Source organism: Bison bison, unplaced genomic scaffold, assembly GCF_000754665.1.
Source record: "Bison bison bison isolate TAMUID 2011002044 unplaced genomic scaffold, Bison_UMD1.0 scf7180017863957, whole genome shotgun sequence".
NCBI lineage: Eukaryota > Metazoa > Chordata > Mammalia > Artiodactyla > Bovidae > Bison > Bison bison.
The window spans coordinates 2,320,054-2,338,484 of NW_011494529.1; the positions used below are offsets into that span (position 1 = coordinate 2,320,054).

At 42.2% G+C, this 18,431-nt stretch overlaps 1 protein-coding gene across 6 annotated transcripts in view; it reads right to left on the reverse strand.

Moving 5' to 3' along the window:
• Window positions 1-9,729: 9,729 nt before the first annotated feature.
• Window positions 9,730-18,431, reverse strand: part of NFIA (nuclear factor I/A) — a 406,342-nt gene continuing 397,640 nt past the window's right edge. For all 6 annotated transcript variants that reach the window (XM_010833919.1, XM_010833915.1, XM_010833920.1 and 3 more), the window contains one exon: window positions 9,730-17,140. In XM_010833919.1, coding sequence (XP_010832221.1) covers window positions 17,123-17,140 — 18 coding nt within the window. In that variant the 3' untranslated portion in view covers window positions 9,730-17,122. The remainder of the gene's footprint in view (window positions 17,141-18,431) is intronic.

Consider the following 18,431-nt stretch of genomic DNA (forward strand, 5'->3'; position numbering starts at 1 on the left):
TTTGGAAGGACTGATGTTGAAGCTGAAACACCAATACTTTGGCCACCTGATGTGAAGAGTTGACTCATTGGAAAAGACTCTGATGCTGGGAGAGATTGGGGGCAGGAGGAGAAGGGGACGACAGAGGATGAGATGGCTGGATGGCATCACTGACTCGATGGACGTGAGTCTGAGTGAACTCCGGGGGTTGGTGATGGACAGGGGGGCCTGGCATGCTGCAATTCATGGGGTCGCAAAGAGTCGGACATGACTGAGTGACTGAACTGAACTGAGAAGCGAGTCAGCCCCACCACAGGGATGGAGATCCTTTCTAGTGTTTTCTGGGTCATTAAATGGTAGGGAGCTGGGGAGAGGACCCTGATGACTTCTTTCCCCCAGGTAGAGACTGACCCAGGCACACCATCTCTGTTCCAGTTCTCTCAGCTCTTAAATTCCAACTGTCAACATTTCTGTGAACTTCCTTTGTTTAACAGGACTTTTATCACTCTGTGAGGACCACCTTCTTCCTCTTTTCACAAATGAAGAATGCTGAGATTCGGAGATGAGATGGTTAAGATGAAGCAGGATGTCAAAGTGTCAGAGGAGAAACTCGGACACAGGTTTGCTGAACCAGGCATCATTGCATTACCTGTCAGTGCTAGTGTTAGTCACTCAGTCGTGTCTGACTCTGTGTGACCCTATGGACTGTAGTCCGCCTGGCTCCTCTGTCCATGGAATTCCCCAGGCAAGAATATTGTAGTTGGGTTGCCATGCACTCCTCCAGGGGATCTTCCTGACCCAGGGATTGAACCTGCTTCTCATGTCTCCTGCATTGGCAGGCAGATTCTTTTTCACTAGTGCCACCTGGGAAGGCCTGTAAGGTACCTACAAGCACCTTTCAGTTACAAATATCCCATGGTATTAGTTGCTGGCACTTCTCCTCATCTAAATAGATTTCACACCCCTTTCAGGGGTCAGAGATGAGCCCTTCAGGTTCTCCCCTAGTATCTGGATGACTTTCCTTTCTGTGACAGATACTTTCTTCACTTTTAAGTGGACTAAGAGCACCTACCTTAATAAAGTACTGGGAGGATTAGTGGCTAACTGGGATGACCCAGTGACACAAGCTGATCTGGGTTTCTGGGTTAGGCTGGACATCTAACCGATAGAGGAATATAAATAAGGGCCTGCACATGCATCACTTATGCTTTTATGGGAATGAGAAAAAGGCCCTGTTGTGTGCATATATTCACCAATCTGAGAATGAGAGCAAACACAGTGGAACAGGTTGGAGACCCCTTTAAGGATTTGGGTAAATGATTTAAAATATGTAATTGGGGTTTTATTTTATTTGTTATTTTCTCTTATTTTTGCCTGCCCTGGGTCTTCATGGGCTTTTCTCTAGTTGTGGCACTTGGGTTTAGTTGCCCTGAAGCATATGGGATCTTAGTTTCCTGACCAGGGATCGAACCGACATCCCCTGCATTGGGAAGCAGACTCCTTACCACTGGACCACCAGGGAAGTACCCCTGCAATTGGGATTTTAAAAATCGGTTTTGGGAAAGAACATTTTGAAAACTTTGGAAATAAATTTTGATAAAAAGTTCACTTGCAAACAGTGGTTTGTGGACATAGAGGTTTATCAGATCTGGGTGTATCGGCGCTCCTGGTTCCCGGCTGGCTCCATTCAAGTCCAGGGAGAGCCCAGCTGGGTGGAGACTGGAGGGAATAAGAGCTGTCTAGACACAGCAGCTGTCACAGGCGGGTAACTATCTGCGAATCAGTGCCCTCCAGGATTCAGACTGAGGATAGCAGGTAGAAAATAAACGGCCAAGGAGATGAGTAAATCAAAGGGGAAGAAGAATTGCCCGTCTCCTGTCAGGAATCCAGTCAGCCATCTTCAGTGGAGGTTTGGGCGCCATCTTTCCCTCCCTCTCCTGACAGGCCTTTTAGAACTCATTATTGTTAAGTGTTCGTTGCAGCCTAGTGTTCTCTCAGAATGGCTTGAGACCAGAGTGGGTAGATATCTGCTTTCATTGATCTGCACTTCAGAGCTAGAGGAAGGTAAAGATGATTTAATGCCTATTTTCAAAGAATGAAGGATCTTTTGTTCAGCTCTTGCCAGGGAGCAGACAAAGGAAGCAAGATTCACCTATAACAGGAGGGGGTTGGTGGTAGACAGGAGGGAAATTTATCAGTCAGGGAGGATGGAGACACTCGCGTGAGTTATGGTATCTTCTTACCTGGAGATCTTCAAAGTAAGATATACTTCCCTCTGACAGGAGCAGTCAGAGCTGGCAGTGGGGGATAGGATTCCTAGCTGGAAGCAGGGAAATGGACTTTAGCGACCTTTGAAGGTTGAGTCCAGCCTTCTGAGTCTAGGATAAACTAAGATGAGAAAATTTATGGCTTTGACATCCACCATGTGAATAAATCTGAGCCTTTGCTGGAGTTTAGGAGAAAGAAGATTCCAGAAGCCTGCTCTGGCTTAACCACTCTATCAGTCCAGGTTCCAGCAGAAAACAGATGGCATATTCAATGCAAGATCATTTGAGAGAGGTTAATAAAGAGCCTATTGACAAAGCTTTGGGCAAGATGTAGAGAAATGTCAAAGGACGGAGCAGTACCCAAAACTCTTACCATCTTCTGCCCAAAGGGATGGGGAGAGGGAGCCATTATTAGAACCTAAAAGGCAGAAACAATGACCATCCTGAGAGGGGCTGTAACCTTCTGATAAGGAATGCCACCAGCCAGCAGGGACCTAGGGAGAGAGCCTGGGAAGTAAATGCCCTGACATCTCTGTCCTCTCTCCCACACATCTGCTTTCTGGGTTTCCAATCAGCTGGTCCAGACTGAAAACCTGAGGCCAAGGAAGCCCATTGATGAGGTCACACAGTCAGCCTCCTGAGCTGACACCAGCTTGGAGAAAGGTGAAGGATAGATCAGGAGGAGCAAGGAAAGCTGACTGACACCACCATTGCTGGTTCCGTCACACAACAAAGTGTTACATGCCAAGCAGTGTTCTAGGCACTAGGAAGAAGGCAGTGAATCAGACTTACATTTGGAACTAATTGTGATTTAGAAATGCACCCCTCCTGTTAGCCCCCGTATGTATTTGTTAATATAAGTAAGGAGAGTTACTGAAACTCTGTGCCTCAATATCCTCATCTGTAAAATGGGAACAACAGTTGTAAGTCCTTCATGGGGTTGGGTTACATGTAAAGCCCTGAGAAAGATAAGTGGTGTGAAGTAAGAGCTCATCCCGTACATGTTATTATTCTTACTATTGTTATGCCATTGCTATTTACATCTTTTCTCCAGTCTCTTGAGCTCTTTCTCATCCTTAAAGACCTAGATTGTGCAAACTCCTCCCCGTGGCTCTCTCTCCCCCGTCCCTGTCCCTTGGGCACACCTGAGCCCAGGTGATCTGGCATATGATGCCTCCCTGGTTCTTATAAGGCCAAGGTGCAATTATTTGGTTTGCATGTTTGTTTGCTCTGCTAGACTTTGCGCACTTGGGGATAATCTCAGATTCAGGTCCTTCTCCAGGCCTGTGTTCTGGCAGAGGGGAGGAACTCCATAGTGGAGGTCGAGTTTGTTTTGAGTGACTTTACATATGAGATTTTGTAGTTTCAGGGACCTGAGCATGGCCGAGGCCTGTGTTCAGAAGCCAGGATGTAGAAGTAGAGGGAGAAGGGATTTCATGGCCCTAAGAATCCAGCCCCAGCCCCACTGCTCCATAGAGCCTGATCGGAAGCCCCAACTCCCTGCCCTGGAACTGACTTCTACCCCAAGAGCATACATTCACAGGGAAGAGGATGCCCACTGAATAGGGAGGCAGGAACAGAAAGACCCTTATCTGAGTTTACAGCCAACCAGAACTATTAATCTTATTCTTCTTTAAGGTAGAAGCTGGCTTTTTTTCTTTTTTTTTTTTTTATCAGCAGTAGGGGACAAGGAGAGAGTTTTTTGACATTAAGATAGACACTGCTTTGCCTCTGCGGATACCATCTGAGAAAAAAGAAAAAAACACTTTGGGATGGAGTTGGTGAAGAACAGTTCCTGGGCACCTTTCACTTCAGCCTAGTTATTTTGGCCACAGCTTCCAGAGTCAGGGCACAAACACACGGTGAGTTCCTTGATTAATCCCATATCTCTGTGTGAGGCAGCCTTGGGACTGCATCCCATCGGGTCAATTTCCAAGGTCAAAGGATATGCTTCCAATTTACTGGTCAAACATGTTTACGCCACAGGGACGCCGTCTATAAGATGGAGCCCGGGAAAAACTCTTTAGGACAAATGGACCAGTTTCTTCAGCAAATCATTGCAAGGAAAATACAAGAAAAGAAGGGGACTCTATAGATTTAAATCTTTAAGATATGTACAAACCTCTTAGTGTATGGACTTTATTTGGATCCTTATTTGAACAAAGTATTTTAAAAATCATAAGACAGTTGAGAGTATTTGATATTTGATTGGTTATTTGATATTAAGGAAGTATTGCTAATATTTGGGGTATGAAAATGGTATTGTGAATACATTTATAAGAGTCTTTGCTTTTTACAGATATATTCTGGAATATTATGAATGAAGTATATGATACATGAGATTTGCTTCAGAATAATCTGGGGATGGTCAAGAAGTGAATGGAATATAGAGGGAAAGGAAAGTGAAATGAAAGTCACTTAGTCGTGTCCAACTCTGCCATTCCATGGATTATACAGTCCATGGAGTTCTCTAGGCCAGAATACTGGAGTGGGTAGCCTTTCCCTTCTCCAGGGGATCTTCCCAACCCAAGGATCAAACCGATTAGCAGGTGGATTCTTTACCAGCTGAGCCACAAGGGAAGCCCAAGAATACTGGAGTAGGTAGCCTATCCCTTCTCCAGTGGATCCTCCCTACCCAGGAATTAAACTGGGGTCTCCTGCATTGCCAGAGGATTCTTTACCAACTGAGCTATCAAGCCCAGAATATAGAGGGGGTAGAAGTTAATTGTAAGTGATGAATAGGAGGTACATGGGAGTTCACTAATCAGTTCTATTTTGTACATAATGGTATTTTTCTATAATAGAAGAAAATCTAAGTATGTTAGGAATAAATGTACTTTTTGCTTGTTTTACCAGGTTCCCTGAAACGAACTTGAAATTCAAACTGAACATGCCAGAAATGGGCTTATATGTTTCACAGATGAAAGCTTGCTCATTCCTCACAGGGCATGGGAAGCCCTATTTCTCCCTGAAGGCCAGTAAGATTTCTACACTTTAGCTTTTTTTTTTTTTTAACTAAGAGCCAGAACTTGAAGGGATAAAATGATGACTAGCATCACTTCTCTTGGCCAACTTCCCTGACTGATGAGAATGGATTTCCCTAGCTGCTCACACTGTTGAGGAAAACAGGAACCAGAGCCAGGTGGGTCTAGACTCTAGTTGGGTTTTACTCAGTGTCCCTAGTGCCTAATGCTTGCAACTGTGCTTCTCTGCACATTCTCATCCATAGTCCTTGAGTCATTTGGGCCTCTCTCTCAATCAAGACTCAGAGAGAGGTGTAATGATTTGTTTAATATCATATGGCCTGGGCATGGTGATCCAGTGGTTAAGAATCTACCTGCCAAAGCAGGGAACACAGGTTCACTGGTCTGGGAAGCTCCCACATGCTTCGAGGCAACTAAACCAGTGCACCGCAACCACTGAGCCTGAGAGCCGAAACTACAGAAGTCCATGTGCCCTGGAGCCCACGCTCTGCAACAGCAGCCACTGCAATGGGAAGCCCGTGTACCACAACTAGAGAGTAGCCCCCACTAACCGAACTAGAGAAAGCCTGCACACAGCAGTGCAAACCCAGGGCAGCCAAAAATTAAACAAATACATCATATGGCCCATGAATGGTGAAACTGGGACTCATATCCAAGTCCTTTCTGGTTTCAAGCCCAGACTTCTTCCCACTATACCATATTGCCCTGCCAGTCTCAGGGTTCCTTTCATTAGGATGCACCAATCCAAGGTTGCAAATAATAATAGTTACGTGGTTGGGACTGTATGGAGTGCTCTACATGCATTAATTCATTTCCACCCTCTTAATGATCTCATAAGGTATGTATTATCCTTGTGCCCATTTTACAGATGGGAAAACGGAGGCCCCTAGTGTCACAGAACTAATAAAATGAGGAACTGACATTTAAACTCAAGGATATCTGTCCTCAAACCTTTGACTATATTTTTTATGCTACTTCTCCCTATTTAGTGGAAGATGAAAGTTTTTTCAGAATTCCCCCAAATAGAGACCTGGAAATGACAAGGAAGAGAACTTACACCATCAGTGTGCTGAAAGAATGACTTAGCTCTATATTTTTGAATCAGTTATTTTTTTTTAAAGTCATAGCATTCTCATAGCAGTTAACAATGGCCAGGCCACTGCTAGCCACTTTACAAATGTTAATTCATCAAATAATCATAGCAGCCTGGTGAGGTGGTTGTATGCTATTATCATTCTTCCCATCTTACCGATAGAGAAACTGAGGCATTGCCAACACCACAGAGCTAATAACAATACAGAGCCAAGATTCAATCCAGGCAGTCTTCCACCTGACCCTGGGCTTCGATCTCAACCTCACCTTCACCTTGAGCCTGGTACCTACGCATAATCTGTCCTAGAGTATGTCAATGAAGGAGCAGTGTTAACTGACTTTAACTCCCAAGTCTTAACTCCAACTAATAAAGACCAAAGTTCTGCTATTGGCCTGAGTAATAACTGAAAGGTAGTAACTGATTCTAACTTGGACTTTAAGGCATGTATGGGAAAACCTGATCCATTCACCTGAGTTACAAACGTGTTTTGAGGACGGCCTCTACCTTTTTGAAAGCCGCAATAATAAGAGAGAAAATATTAAATTTAATGGGATAAATCACCTACATCACTTAGCACATAGGAGAGGTCAATACACAGTAGCTATTAACATCCTTCATAACCTCTCTGATAGGTCCACTTCTCGTCCACTCCATCGTGGGTGCCACAGCCCAGGCGTCCGTCCTCTCTCTGGTTGCTGTAGTGTGTTCTCTCTGGATTTCTCCACTTAGCCTACTCTCCACACTGCACCACCCATGCCCAAAACTAATCTGTTCTCTAGTCTCCTGAGGGAGGGTTAGCCTTCCGGGTCCTCTTGAACCACATGATGTGCGCTGGCCAATGAAATGTGAGTGCAAGTGGTGTGTGTCAATTGCAGACAGAGTTGATAAAAGCCAGTGTGTGTCTTGCCATGCTCCTCCTCCCGCATGCTGATGCATCTCTCAACCATCCTGACGGTGGTCACTTTTCACCCTGGGTCCTAGAATGAGGAGACTCTATACAGAAGCCCCAGCAACCCTTGACAGACATGCAAAATAAGGTGCAAACTTTTATCATTTGTTGTAATACACGGCACTTTTGGATCTGTTTGTGTCACAGCATAGATCTAGCCTAATCTGACTGATACACGTTTTATGATGTTCTTGCAGGGAGGACAAAGTTCTCTAATATGCCGGCAAGGCCCCGCAATATTGTGATCTAAACATGAAACTTCATCTTCTACCGTATTTCCTCTTTTTCTCTTCATCCAAACAGGGCTTCTTTCAACCCCCTCCTAGGGCTACTACAGGCTGTTTGTATATGCTATTCCCTTTGCCTAGAACATTCTCCCAGCTGCCTACCCCCTTTGCCTGGTTAATTTCTGTCTCACCAGCCTCAGTTGACTTTCACGGCAGTTATGTGTATCCTTTATAGCACCCAATCGCTGACAGATGTGCAATAAGGTAAATCCTTACCTTTGCTGCTGTTTGTTGGAATAATGCTTATCTTGCCCACTAGGCTGTGCACGTCCTAAGAATAGTTGCCCAGTCTTTGCTTACTGACTAGCCCTAGCCCTTGGTACATAATAGGTACTCAAAAAATATTTATTGAACAGTTCAGTCAAAATGTCGTAGTGATTATAGGAAGGACGTTGGAGCCAGACTTCTTAGATTCACATCCTACCCTGCCATGTATTTGTTGGGTAAATTACTGAATCTGTCTCAATTTCTTCATCTCTAGAAGGAAGATTACAAATGGAAGTGATCCCATAGGGTGTTTGTGAGGATTAACTGGATTAAGACAGTGGTTATTTACTTGTTATCTCTGGTCTCCAAGCCCGCCCTTCTATACACTGTTCCATGGGGCCACGGTTTCCTTATGATACTTTCCCAGACTCCTTTGCTGGATGGCTCTGTTTCGATAAAGCCGATGAGAAACTCTGGCAGGAGCCTAGGAATCGGAGGGAGGGAACTTCACTGTGTGTTCATTTTCAACACACAGCGTGATAGCTAAGAGGATAGAGGTGCAAACCGCCCCAGCTCCTTTCAACTCTCCCAGCACCAGTCACGCTTTACTGCCTCTGAAGTGCTGGTACCTGTGGCTGTGACCCCCTTGAGGGCCCAGCATCAGCTGCCCACATCCTCTGAGAGGTCTGAGTAAGGGCCGTGTGGTGACTCGTGAGGGCCTCACGGTGACTCCTCTCAGTAAAGATCCAAGTATCTGTAGGGAGTCCCTCCTTGGAGCTTCTGGTCTGGTAACCCAACCTTTCATTTTTGTTTCTCTAACTCCAGGGGTGGTGGCTGTACTCGTGTTGGAAAAACTGACTGGACCCTTTTCCTGGCTCCAGACTGGGCCTTAACTGATACACTATCTAAAGCACCGACTCAATGGACATGAATTTGAGCAAACTCCGGGAGACAGTGGAGGAAAGAGGAGCCTGGCATGCTGCAGTCCATGGGGTTGCAGAGTTAGACATGACTTAGCAAGTGAACAACAAGAAATCTAAAGCACTGAGAACAGCCTCAAGCACACAATAGGCACTATGTCAGTGTGAAGTTTTGCATTTGTCTAAGTAGGTAAACGGAGAAGGCGATGGCACCCACTCCAGTGCTCCTGCCTGGAAAATTCCATGGACGTGGGCTGCAGTCCATGGGGTCGCTAAGAGTTGGACACGACTGAGTGACCTCACTTTGACTTTTCACTTTCATGCATTGGAGAAGGAAACGGCAACCCGCTCCAGTGTTCTTGCCTGGAAAATCCCAGGGACGGTGGAGCCTGATGGGCTGCCGTCTATGGAGTTGCACAGAGTCGGACACGACTGAAGCGACTTAGAAGCAGTAGCAGCAGCAAGTAGGTAAAAGGGGTTTCCCAGGTGCTGCAGTGGTAATGAATCCGCCTGCCAACGCAGGAGATGTAAGAGACAAGGGTTTGATCCCTGTGTCAGGACGATCCCCTGGAAGAGGAAATGGCAACTCACTCCAGTATCCTTGCCTGGAAAATCCCATGCACAGAGGAGCCTGGCAGGCTACAGTCAACAGGGCTGCAAACTCTCAGACAAGACTGAGTGTGCGCGCGCGCACACACACACACACAAGTTCTAGGTACACTGGATGTGCTAAGATCCAGGGATGCAGAGAATAAGATATTATCCCTGCCTCCAAGAAGCTTTCAGTCCAATGGCAAAGACAAGACATAAAGGTAAATAACACAACTGAGTGACTGAGTACACACACACACACACAAATAGGTAAAAAAGCCAACATGGCTCATGAGAACCCTGTGGAGGGTGCCTGACATCTGTCAAGGATGATGCAAGCGACGGGTGCAAATACTGGCTGTCTTTAGGGGAAACTCTGATCCACACCCATAACTATCACTCAAATGTCACCTTCCAGGTGTGATTTAAAGCAAATGATGACACAGCTTCCATAGCATTAGCAATTTTTTATTTTCCTTTTTTGTTGCATAGGAAATGCAGTACTTGCTTCCAGTAATTGTATTGTAATGTGAGACGGTGGTAGCACTAATGGTTGAATACAAGAGTTAAACTAATCCACACCAGCTCAAAAACCTGTGGAGATTTAGTTGAATAAGAATGGACGCCCACAGTGATTCTCAACCAATTACAAATTTTCACAGAACACAGTCAAACTAAAAGGGTAACTATGAGAGTCAATACAAGTATACTAGAGGCACAGGGGGCCCGGCTCATAAAAAACAAATGTCAAACTAACTTATTAACACGGGGTGTTCAGTTTCACAACAGATCTCTTATCATTGGAAGTGTTTAATCCCCTTCTCCCACAATTTGAAATGAAAACAAACAAACAAAAAAAACCCAAAAAACAAAAATGGAGGTATCTTGAGCAGACAGATTTCCAAGGGTGGTGGGACAAGCCCTCAGTGAACTTTGTTCTGGTAAGAGGTCAGGGCTGCAGAGGAGGGGGGTCGTGTATTTGCCTTTGAAAGTCTACCTAGAGGACCTCCTAGAATCTGATAAACCTCCAGCTCTAGGTCAAGCCAGTACCTCAGCAGTGACGCTACCAAATGCCTTCGCAGTGCAGAAAGGCAGTCGGAAACTAGGGAGAAAGTGCACTCTTTAGGCCTCCATCCCAACGTAGCCAGTGGCCTTGTGACCTTCGGCTGAGATGTTTGAAAAAACAGTGCTAAATTATAGACTATTACTAAAAAAAATTTGAAAAATAAAAATAACACAAATAGAATCAAAAAGGGAAAAAATCTTCTGTCATTGTGAGAAGCTGAGCATAAAAACAGCAAGAAAAATAGCCCCATTCATTGGACACCATTTGTCCTAGAAACCACCTCGGAGAGACACAAGTTCACATCGAGCACCCTGGGGGGTACTCTCCACTGTGACGGCGTAGGGCTGGATTCACGGTGGCACTTCCACCATATACTCTTGTGGTCCAGACACACTTTGGAAATTGTGTTTTTTTAATTGAATAGCATCAGGAAATGTGATGCTCATGTGGAAACTCATGATGTCTGGCACTCAGGCAAAGTCCTGCCCCTACATGCTGCTGCCTCCCTTGTTACCATGCTCAAGGGTAGGTGGTCCCCTCTTATCTTTCTGAGCATTGCTGAAATCTGCTCTCCATTTCCCCATCCCCCTAACAGATTATAAAAGGGGAATAAAAAATAAAAAGGCAGATCAATGCTGGCTTAGGGGAAAAAAAAATGAGATAAAAGATTTCATTTGGGAAGCAAGTCATTTCAAATTTAGACCAAAAAAGAAAAAAGTTATATTTAAAAAAATCCCGTGTTAATAGCCAATTTCTTTTTCTTATGAATCGGGCCCAAAGTTTGTACAGAGTTTTATTTTTGAAGAAAATATTGCAACTGTGCATGAAACTAAATAGCCACGTGATTCTGTAAAGATTTTTTTTTCTTTTTTTTTTTTCTTTTAATACGAGGAAGTCTGGTGTGAAGACGGATCAAGCATGGGTACCTGGCTGAACATTGTCCATTAAGAAAATGCTTCAGTATCGGCAAAGCTTCAGTCGAGGGTGAAGGGAAATGTCCCTCATTTTGAAATATCCTCAGTGTCTTCAGAGCAGAGTTCTTGAAATTCAAATGGTTGTTTTGAGACAAAAGTCTTGCCAGGGACTGATTTCTGAAATCAAACACCCATGCTTGTCCCCTAGGAAAAAGAAAACAAAAAACAAAAACGAAAACAAAAACACAAGTAATACTGAATTTAAGTAAATGTATACCTCCAAAATACTGAAAACTGCCGAAATCAAGAAAAGACAGAATTTGCGTTCTCAGTGAAATACCTTTAAACCTAGCTGACAAGAACCAAGTCAGAAAAAAAGACTAACATAATCTTGAGTAATATTCATACAGTTCACTAAGCATTATGGAATAGCATGCATTAATATTGTACGGTTATTTTACATCACCTATACCAGAAGGTCCTGACTGACAGACAGCGAAGGCTACCGGTGTAGAAAAATCTTACTTCAGAAGAGCAATATAATACAGATTTCACAGGCACTACATTTTAATATATCAGGTATTATGCTGGTTTTCTTATAATTCTTTCTGTCCTAAAGCTGGCATTATAACAATGACCAAAAAGGCAAGGATTGAAGTAAACGGAAAGTAGATACCAAAGTTGATATAGTTTTTTTCTTCAGATAGATTAGTGCATAGTTCTCATGCAGATAAACACTGCTATGCGTTTACACTGTTGGAAAGCAGAGTGAATTGAGCCCAAGTTGTCACATTTGTGTAAATCATTTTGTCAGCCTGTAATAGCACCATGTAATGGATTTGCATTAAACATTAAATTGATTTCAGGATTGGTGACACAGTATTCACTACACTTAAGTGCTATGGAATAGCTTCAATGTTACCTGCTATATATCAAAGCAATTTTCATCCCACTGCTTTTTTATTGGAAAAAATAAAAGGAAAACATACACGACACTAATTAGACGAATGCACAGCCTTGGACGTGGAGAAGGCAGAGCGGGTTTACTGTCAAACAGCAAATACATGCATTGACTTCAGGACGAAAGTGGCCTTGGAAAAGCTGATTTGAATGAAAGCTGTGCTGGGGGCAGTGCAGCTTTCTGAGACTGTCTGAAGTCTTAGGACAGGTCTCGGAGGGTGGGTGGTGAGGTGCCACTGAAGCTCTCCGTACATTACCATGCCAGTTGTGTTTTAAATTGGTTCTATGGAGGCCTGCTACCAGGAAAAAGAGACAAGAAGAAAAGGAAAGAAAGAAAATGAAAGAGAGAGACCACTGCGGCTATGGACAAAATGATACTTCCAGAGACATGATGCCATGTACATTAAATGACATTCTTAGAAACCCCTCCCCACAAAAAAAAAAAAAAGAAAATCAAAAGGAAAACATTTTTTGTCTTAATGCAGATTTTGTAAATACTTTATGACACTGTAACTACAGAATTCAAAGCCTGTGAGGATAAGGACTTGAAAAGTGAAAGACAAACTTTTTGAGACGGGGTTTTGCATCTTCCAGTGGGCTGTCTGAATACTGTGACTCTGGGAAGTCTGGGTTCCTTTACGCTCACCTGTCAGAATGTGAAGAATACACGCTTCGGGAAGTGGACCTTGGCCCGCCTGTAGCCCACGCCTGACTGTGGGGTGGGGGCGGGGAGGAGCTGACATAGTAACTGTCATGCCAGGGTGTGAAGAAACAGAAAACCTAGGTCAAACCTCAAAGGAAAGAAGAACGTGTGGGATGGAGAGAGTGGGCTTTGGAAAGAGGGCCTCTGCCCATTAACGGTCAGACAAGGAGCGTTTTTGTGGCAGGGAGATGGGCCAGAAGGAAAAAAAAAAAAAAAAAGGATATAGGAAAATGATATGATTTAGTGTTTGTGCCTCTGACTTCAGTTCCCAAAGAAAAAAATGGAGAGTTATTTGAGGGACTTATCTTTGCCAATATTGTTAATGCCATTTGAAGGGAGAGAAAAAATTCGAATGTGTCTCAGAATCAAGGGCTGGGCCTTCAAGTGTGGATGGCCCTCGGTCTGTCAGTCTACACACCCCAGGTAGCAACGTCTTCCTCAAACATCTTCGCTTGACTTTGAGTCTAAAAAGGTTAAACACTCGTATTGTTGATGTTTCTTTTTTCCTGCTTGATCACAACTAAACTACAGTTTCCTGCTGCTTTCTGGACAATGAAACATGAACAAAAATATAACTTAGTGTGTTTAATACTTAACCCCTGTTCGTTATCACCCTAGACTGCCTCCCTAATGTTTTAAAGCCTTTAAAACATTTTTTTTCCTGCAAATCTGTTCAGAGTTCCCTAATTTTAGCTTCAACAAACTTAATACAACAGAATACCTTCAAAAACACAGCATACCTGTAACGTCCATTTACAATGGTTTTTCAGTAGACCTATACTTCTCAAGCACAGGAATATGCTATACCATTGAAAGAAAAAACAAACAAAACTGTATTTAAATACTTACAAAAAAAAAAAAAAAGGAAACAGGAAAGTTTTAAACTTAAATCCAGTTCCCAAAGGGAGACGGGGGCGGGAAAGAAAGAAAAGCCATTCTATGAACGCTGCCTTTATAATGAACAATCAGAAATTTCACTAGGCTAATTTGACAGAAATTTTTCCTCATTTAAACAACATTACAAAAGTCCTGCATTATAAAATAGGGTAGAATAAATCAGTGTAATCAATAAAACTATACAACAATACAAATTACATATCTTCTGAGTGGGCAGTTAATCTCTCTCTTTGCAGTCATGACTACAACATGCTCACTAAAAACAACTAAAACTGCCCAAACTATTGCTTAGTTTGTTTTGTTTTAAAAAAAGGGTGCAATTTTATTGTATATACAACCAATTTACTGGTAATACCTTGGCTTATCGCAAGGTTCTGACAAAATGTTTGTCTAGGCTTTTTTCCCTTCACTGTGAAGCACTGAAAGCTGCTATTTTTTTTCTTTTTTTTTCTTTTTTCTTTTTTTAGTGCACATATGTCATAATAAAGTAATGCCCAGCTAAGTGCTATAGGGGAAGGCAAAGTATGCTGGCTGGCTAGAGGAAGTGACACCATATACTGACAATCACACCATACGACAGCGCCAAACGACTATTCAACCACTTATCAGACACATATGAAAATCCAAAATGTTTTATTTTATTTTTTTTTCCTTAAATAGAGATAACCAGTAAACAATTTTCAGAACTTGGAAGTTTAAAAACGTGCATATAAAAATGGGCATTATATACTTTGTATTGAATGTGGATTGACTGCAGTCTGCTAAGAAAAATGGGGTGTGGGAGCTGAAGAAAAGGGAAGTTGTCTTTTTTTTTTTTTAAGGCTTGCTTGTGAAAGGAACAGTTGTAAAAACAAAATTGCTTGAAGCAGGGTCAGCTTAGTGCTTCACAGTTTGACTGCTTCTCTAAGAGGAGCCCTTCCTGCGCACGTGCATTCAAAAATCACAAAAAAAGTACAAAGACAGACACCTAAAACACACTGCGTCAAGTGCAGCACCGACTTTGGTCAAATAAAAAAAATAAAAGAAAAATTAATCATTGCTAAGCTTTTCTACACGATATAAGCAGGTATTGCATATTTTCATATATCTGGGGGCGGGGTGGGGGGGGGAAATAAAGGAAGACTCCAAATAAATTGTAAAATGCAGCAACATCCAAAATACTGATATTCTAGTCATCTACAGATCTCAGAATAGCACTGCCACTGACCACATAGGACGATAAAGACTACTCCTATCTGCGGGACAACTAACTCTCTATTTAGTTCTAGATGTTGAAACTGACAATGGCTGACATAAAAGTCACATTTACAAAAAGTGTCTCCAAATGCTTGACTAGGGAAAAACCCCTTTCAATAGAGGAGCATGTGCAACAATTCCACAAATAATCGCTATCCAGGGCAAGGCACATTGATATGGAATTTTTGTTTTCGTGCAAATTAAGGAAAAAAAACAAAACAAAACAACATTGTTTCGGGGGGGAAAGATGAGGAGCAAAGTGTCTTCCCAAGAATTTCAGTTACTTGATTGTATAGGACAGTAGTAGAACCCTTCTGAAGGGCTGAAAAACATCGTTTAAAGGCAAGTGCCTAGAGTAGGGATTACAATATTGTGTCTTAATGCACTCTACTTTATCCTACATTAACTATATAAAAATTAGTTACTAACACTAGAACATGCAGAGACTTTCTCTGATCAGCAGGGCTCGCCAACCAGAACGTATATATATGTATAGTATAGGAAACCTTCTTGAAGTTGCATGGGAAGCAAAGGGGTGCTTCGCTGTCTGGTAGAAAAATCACTTGCACTTTTTTTTTGTTATTTTTTTGTTTGTTTTTTGTATTTTTTTTTTTTACATAAGATACAGGACATTTGGGGGTGCAAACTTTTTTTTCCCTAACAAGTACCCTTGATCTGAATGGGCACCAGCATTTGTCTCAGTATTGGTTTCATTATTATTATTAAAATTATTTTCCCATAGCCCAGTTCAGGGCGCAAAGGTCTTTAAATTTTCTGGACAATCTCTGGAACAATGAAGTGTCTGATAACTGATAAATCCTATGATGCCAGATACATGTAAAAATTTTCAGAATTGGCATAATCCATTCTAGTGACTTCTAGCTTATAAAATTAACAGATACCATGATTTTATTTTAGTTATGTGCTTTGATAACAGAAAATAATTAATTAGCATTTAATGTAGTTAACATATTGTGGTAAAAGCACCATTAGATTTGTTTTTTTGTTTTTTTTTTTTAAATTTTCCTTCAGTTTTTAAAGGGATACAAGTTTAACAATAAAAAACATAAAAAGCAAAAATAGCTCCCCTTTTTCTTGCAAGGCTGTTTTTTACCCCAATAATTTAGAGTCCTGGGGTGGAAGGACTTGAAAAACAAAAATAGAATTTTCAACAATCTCTATCTTACAAAGATATTTAGCTATCCAATGAAATTGCACTTTACTCAATTCAAAATTCGATTGTTTTGATTGATTCCTGTCAGTTTCTGTCAAAACAGACCATCTTCCCCATTACCACGTGAATTTGTGTCATTGTTGAAATTGTTGAAAAAATGTTTTTTTTTTTTTTTTTTTAAATGTAAGTGCAGCATTTCAAAACTTTTAAAAAACTGAATAGCAGTAGTAGTAGTTTGCCATTTTCGGGATTATTCTGCAACGCGAGTGGGTTCACTGTCCTTCCGGGCCATGTTACCTAGTTAACGGCTGACTGCTGAACCAAGCCAAACTAAAAGAAAGAACAAAAAAGGAACATAACTGCGATTTCTTTTTCCAATATGTTACAGAAAAACATTGCCCTTTGACTGTCCCGTAAGTTATATATATTGCAGATCTCAGCTACTACAAAAGATTTAGTTCTCCAAGTGCCTCCTGATTGCTCAAAGAGGCTCACACCGGTGTGGGTAAATTCATGAAATACTGTGAAACAGCCGGGCTCCGTAAAGAAAGTGTGTTACGACAGGAAGTCAGTGAGCAAGGGTAGATCCTCTCTAGCCACACTGCCTAATGCTCACGCAACCACGGAAACACTTCAGATGTTACAAAGCCCAACCATTTCCAGCACCATATGAGAAAATTACAACAGTTCCTAAAGTATTAAAAAAAAAATCCCAAAAGGTTATGGCCTTTGCTGTTGGACCATAATGCTTGCTGTTTCCATGTACAAGTTGATTTGATTTTCCCCTTCCAGTGACAGTGAAGTTGTAACCGCGCTGGGTTGAGGATGCGTCCATGTTACAGAGTTGAGAAGGGGTCAGGTGGTCTGTCTGGTGGATGGTGGGACGCTGCGACTTTTATCCCAGGTACCAGGACTGGAAGACAAGAGGAAAAGTGCAATTAGAGCTACAATTTGGAAAAGAACACATTTTAACGGTGGCCTTTCCACTGGTGAAATCAAGATCGATGTTAGGGATAAAGGGGGGTTTTCACTGGTAAAAGTAAAGGAATGACTAACAGTAAACCTTAAGACTCTGAACCTGATCTTACTCTTCTGAAACAACACTCAGTGTCTTTGTAGGGGGCTGCTCATGTTCTGAGTGTAACTTGCACAACCAAGTATTTATGTCTACTTGAAGCACATGCATGGTATGGAGGTTCCAATCTGGCGAGGGCAGCTGTAGCAGAGCAGGAAGCTCTATCACCTGGTTTTTGATTGAACCCTCAGCGCCTAGCTCAGTGCCTGGAATACAGGCTTCCAAACAAAGAAGAGTGGAATGAATGGAGAATGGGTGAAGGGAGAGGTTTTATATCATCATGGATGTCTTCTCTGATGAATCTCACAGCATCTCCTTTTCAATGAGATGCTATTACAATGTTCTTGTAACAGGCACAGAGGATCAAAAGCGAGAGAAGAGTGAATGGAGCTCAGGTAGGACAAGCGCTACACCAAGAGTCCTGGGTGATTCTGGACAAGTCATAGCATCTCTCTTCTACTCAGTCTCCTTAGATGTGCATGAGGTAGATTTTACAATGTAAAATGCTCCTCTCAGCTCAGTATTTCTAAAATAAAATTTAAAAAAATGACATATAATCATCAATTGGTATCACAGATTTTACCATAGTGTCCAAAGGAAAAAAGGAGGCCACCTGCACAGCTCATGCATGCTTTTGCTCCTCTGACGTTTATTTACAGCCTTGCATCTAACTGCTGGACCCAGTTACCAGTTGCCTTTTCCTTGCATGAGCCCTTAGGTGATTAGCTTTGGGCAACAGTCTGGTGATATGTCACTCTACATGCCGGCACTTCTTTCTCTGTTAGCTAAACAAAGTGACCAATTATGGTTTAGTATCAGAGTCAGTTTCTCAAGTGAAATAAAAAAGTACATGGCTTTTGCCAACTTTTCTCCAGAACTACCCTACCAAATTCACCACATTTATTCACAGAAAAATCATCAACCTCAAGCAAAATTAAATGCTTCCGAAACCTCTGAGTTGACAGTTTCAGAAAGGATTGCATTTGGGTTGATTCAGTCAGATGAAGGCTCATCCGTGTCCAAGAGATTCAATTAGGTAAAGCAAGGATTCATTTGATTTCAGGATAAATGGCAAAATGATAGCTACATGGAGGTTGGGATAAGATTTCCTGGTCACACAAGCTACTTT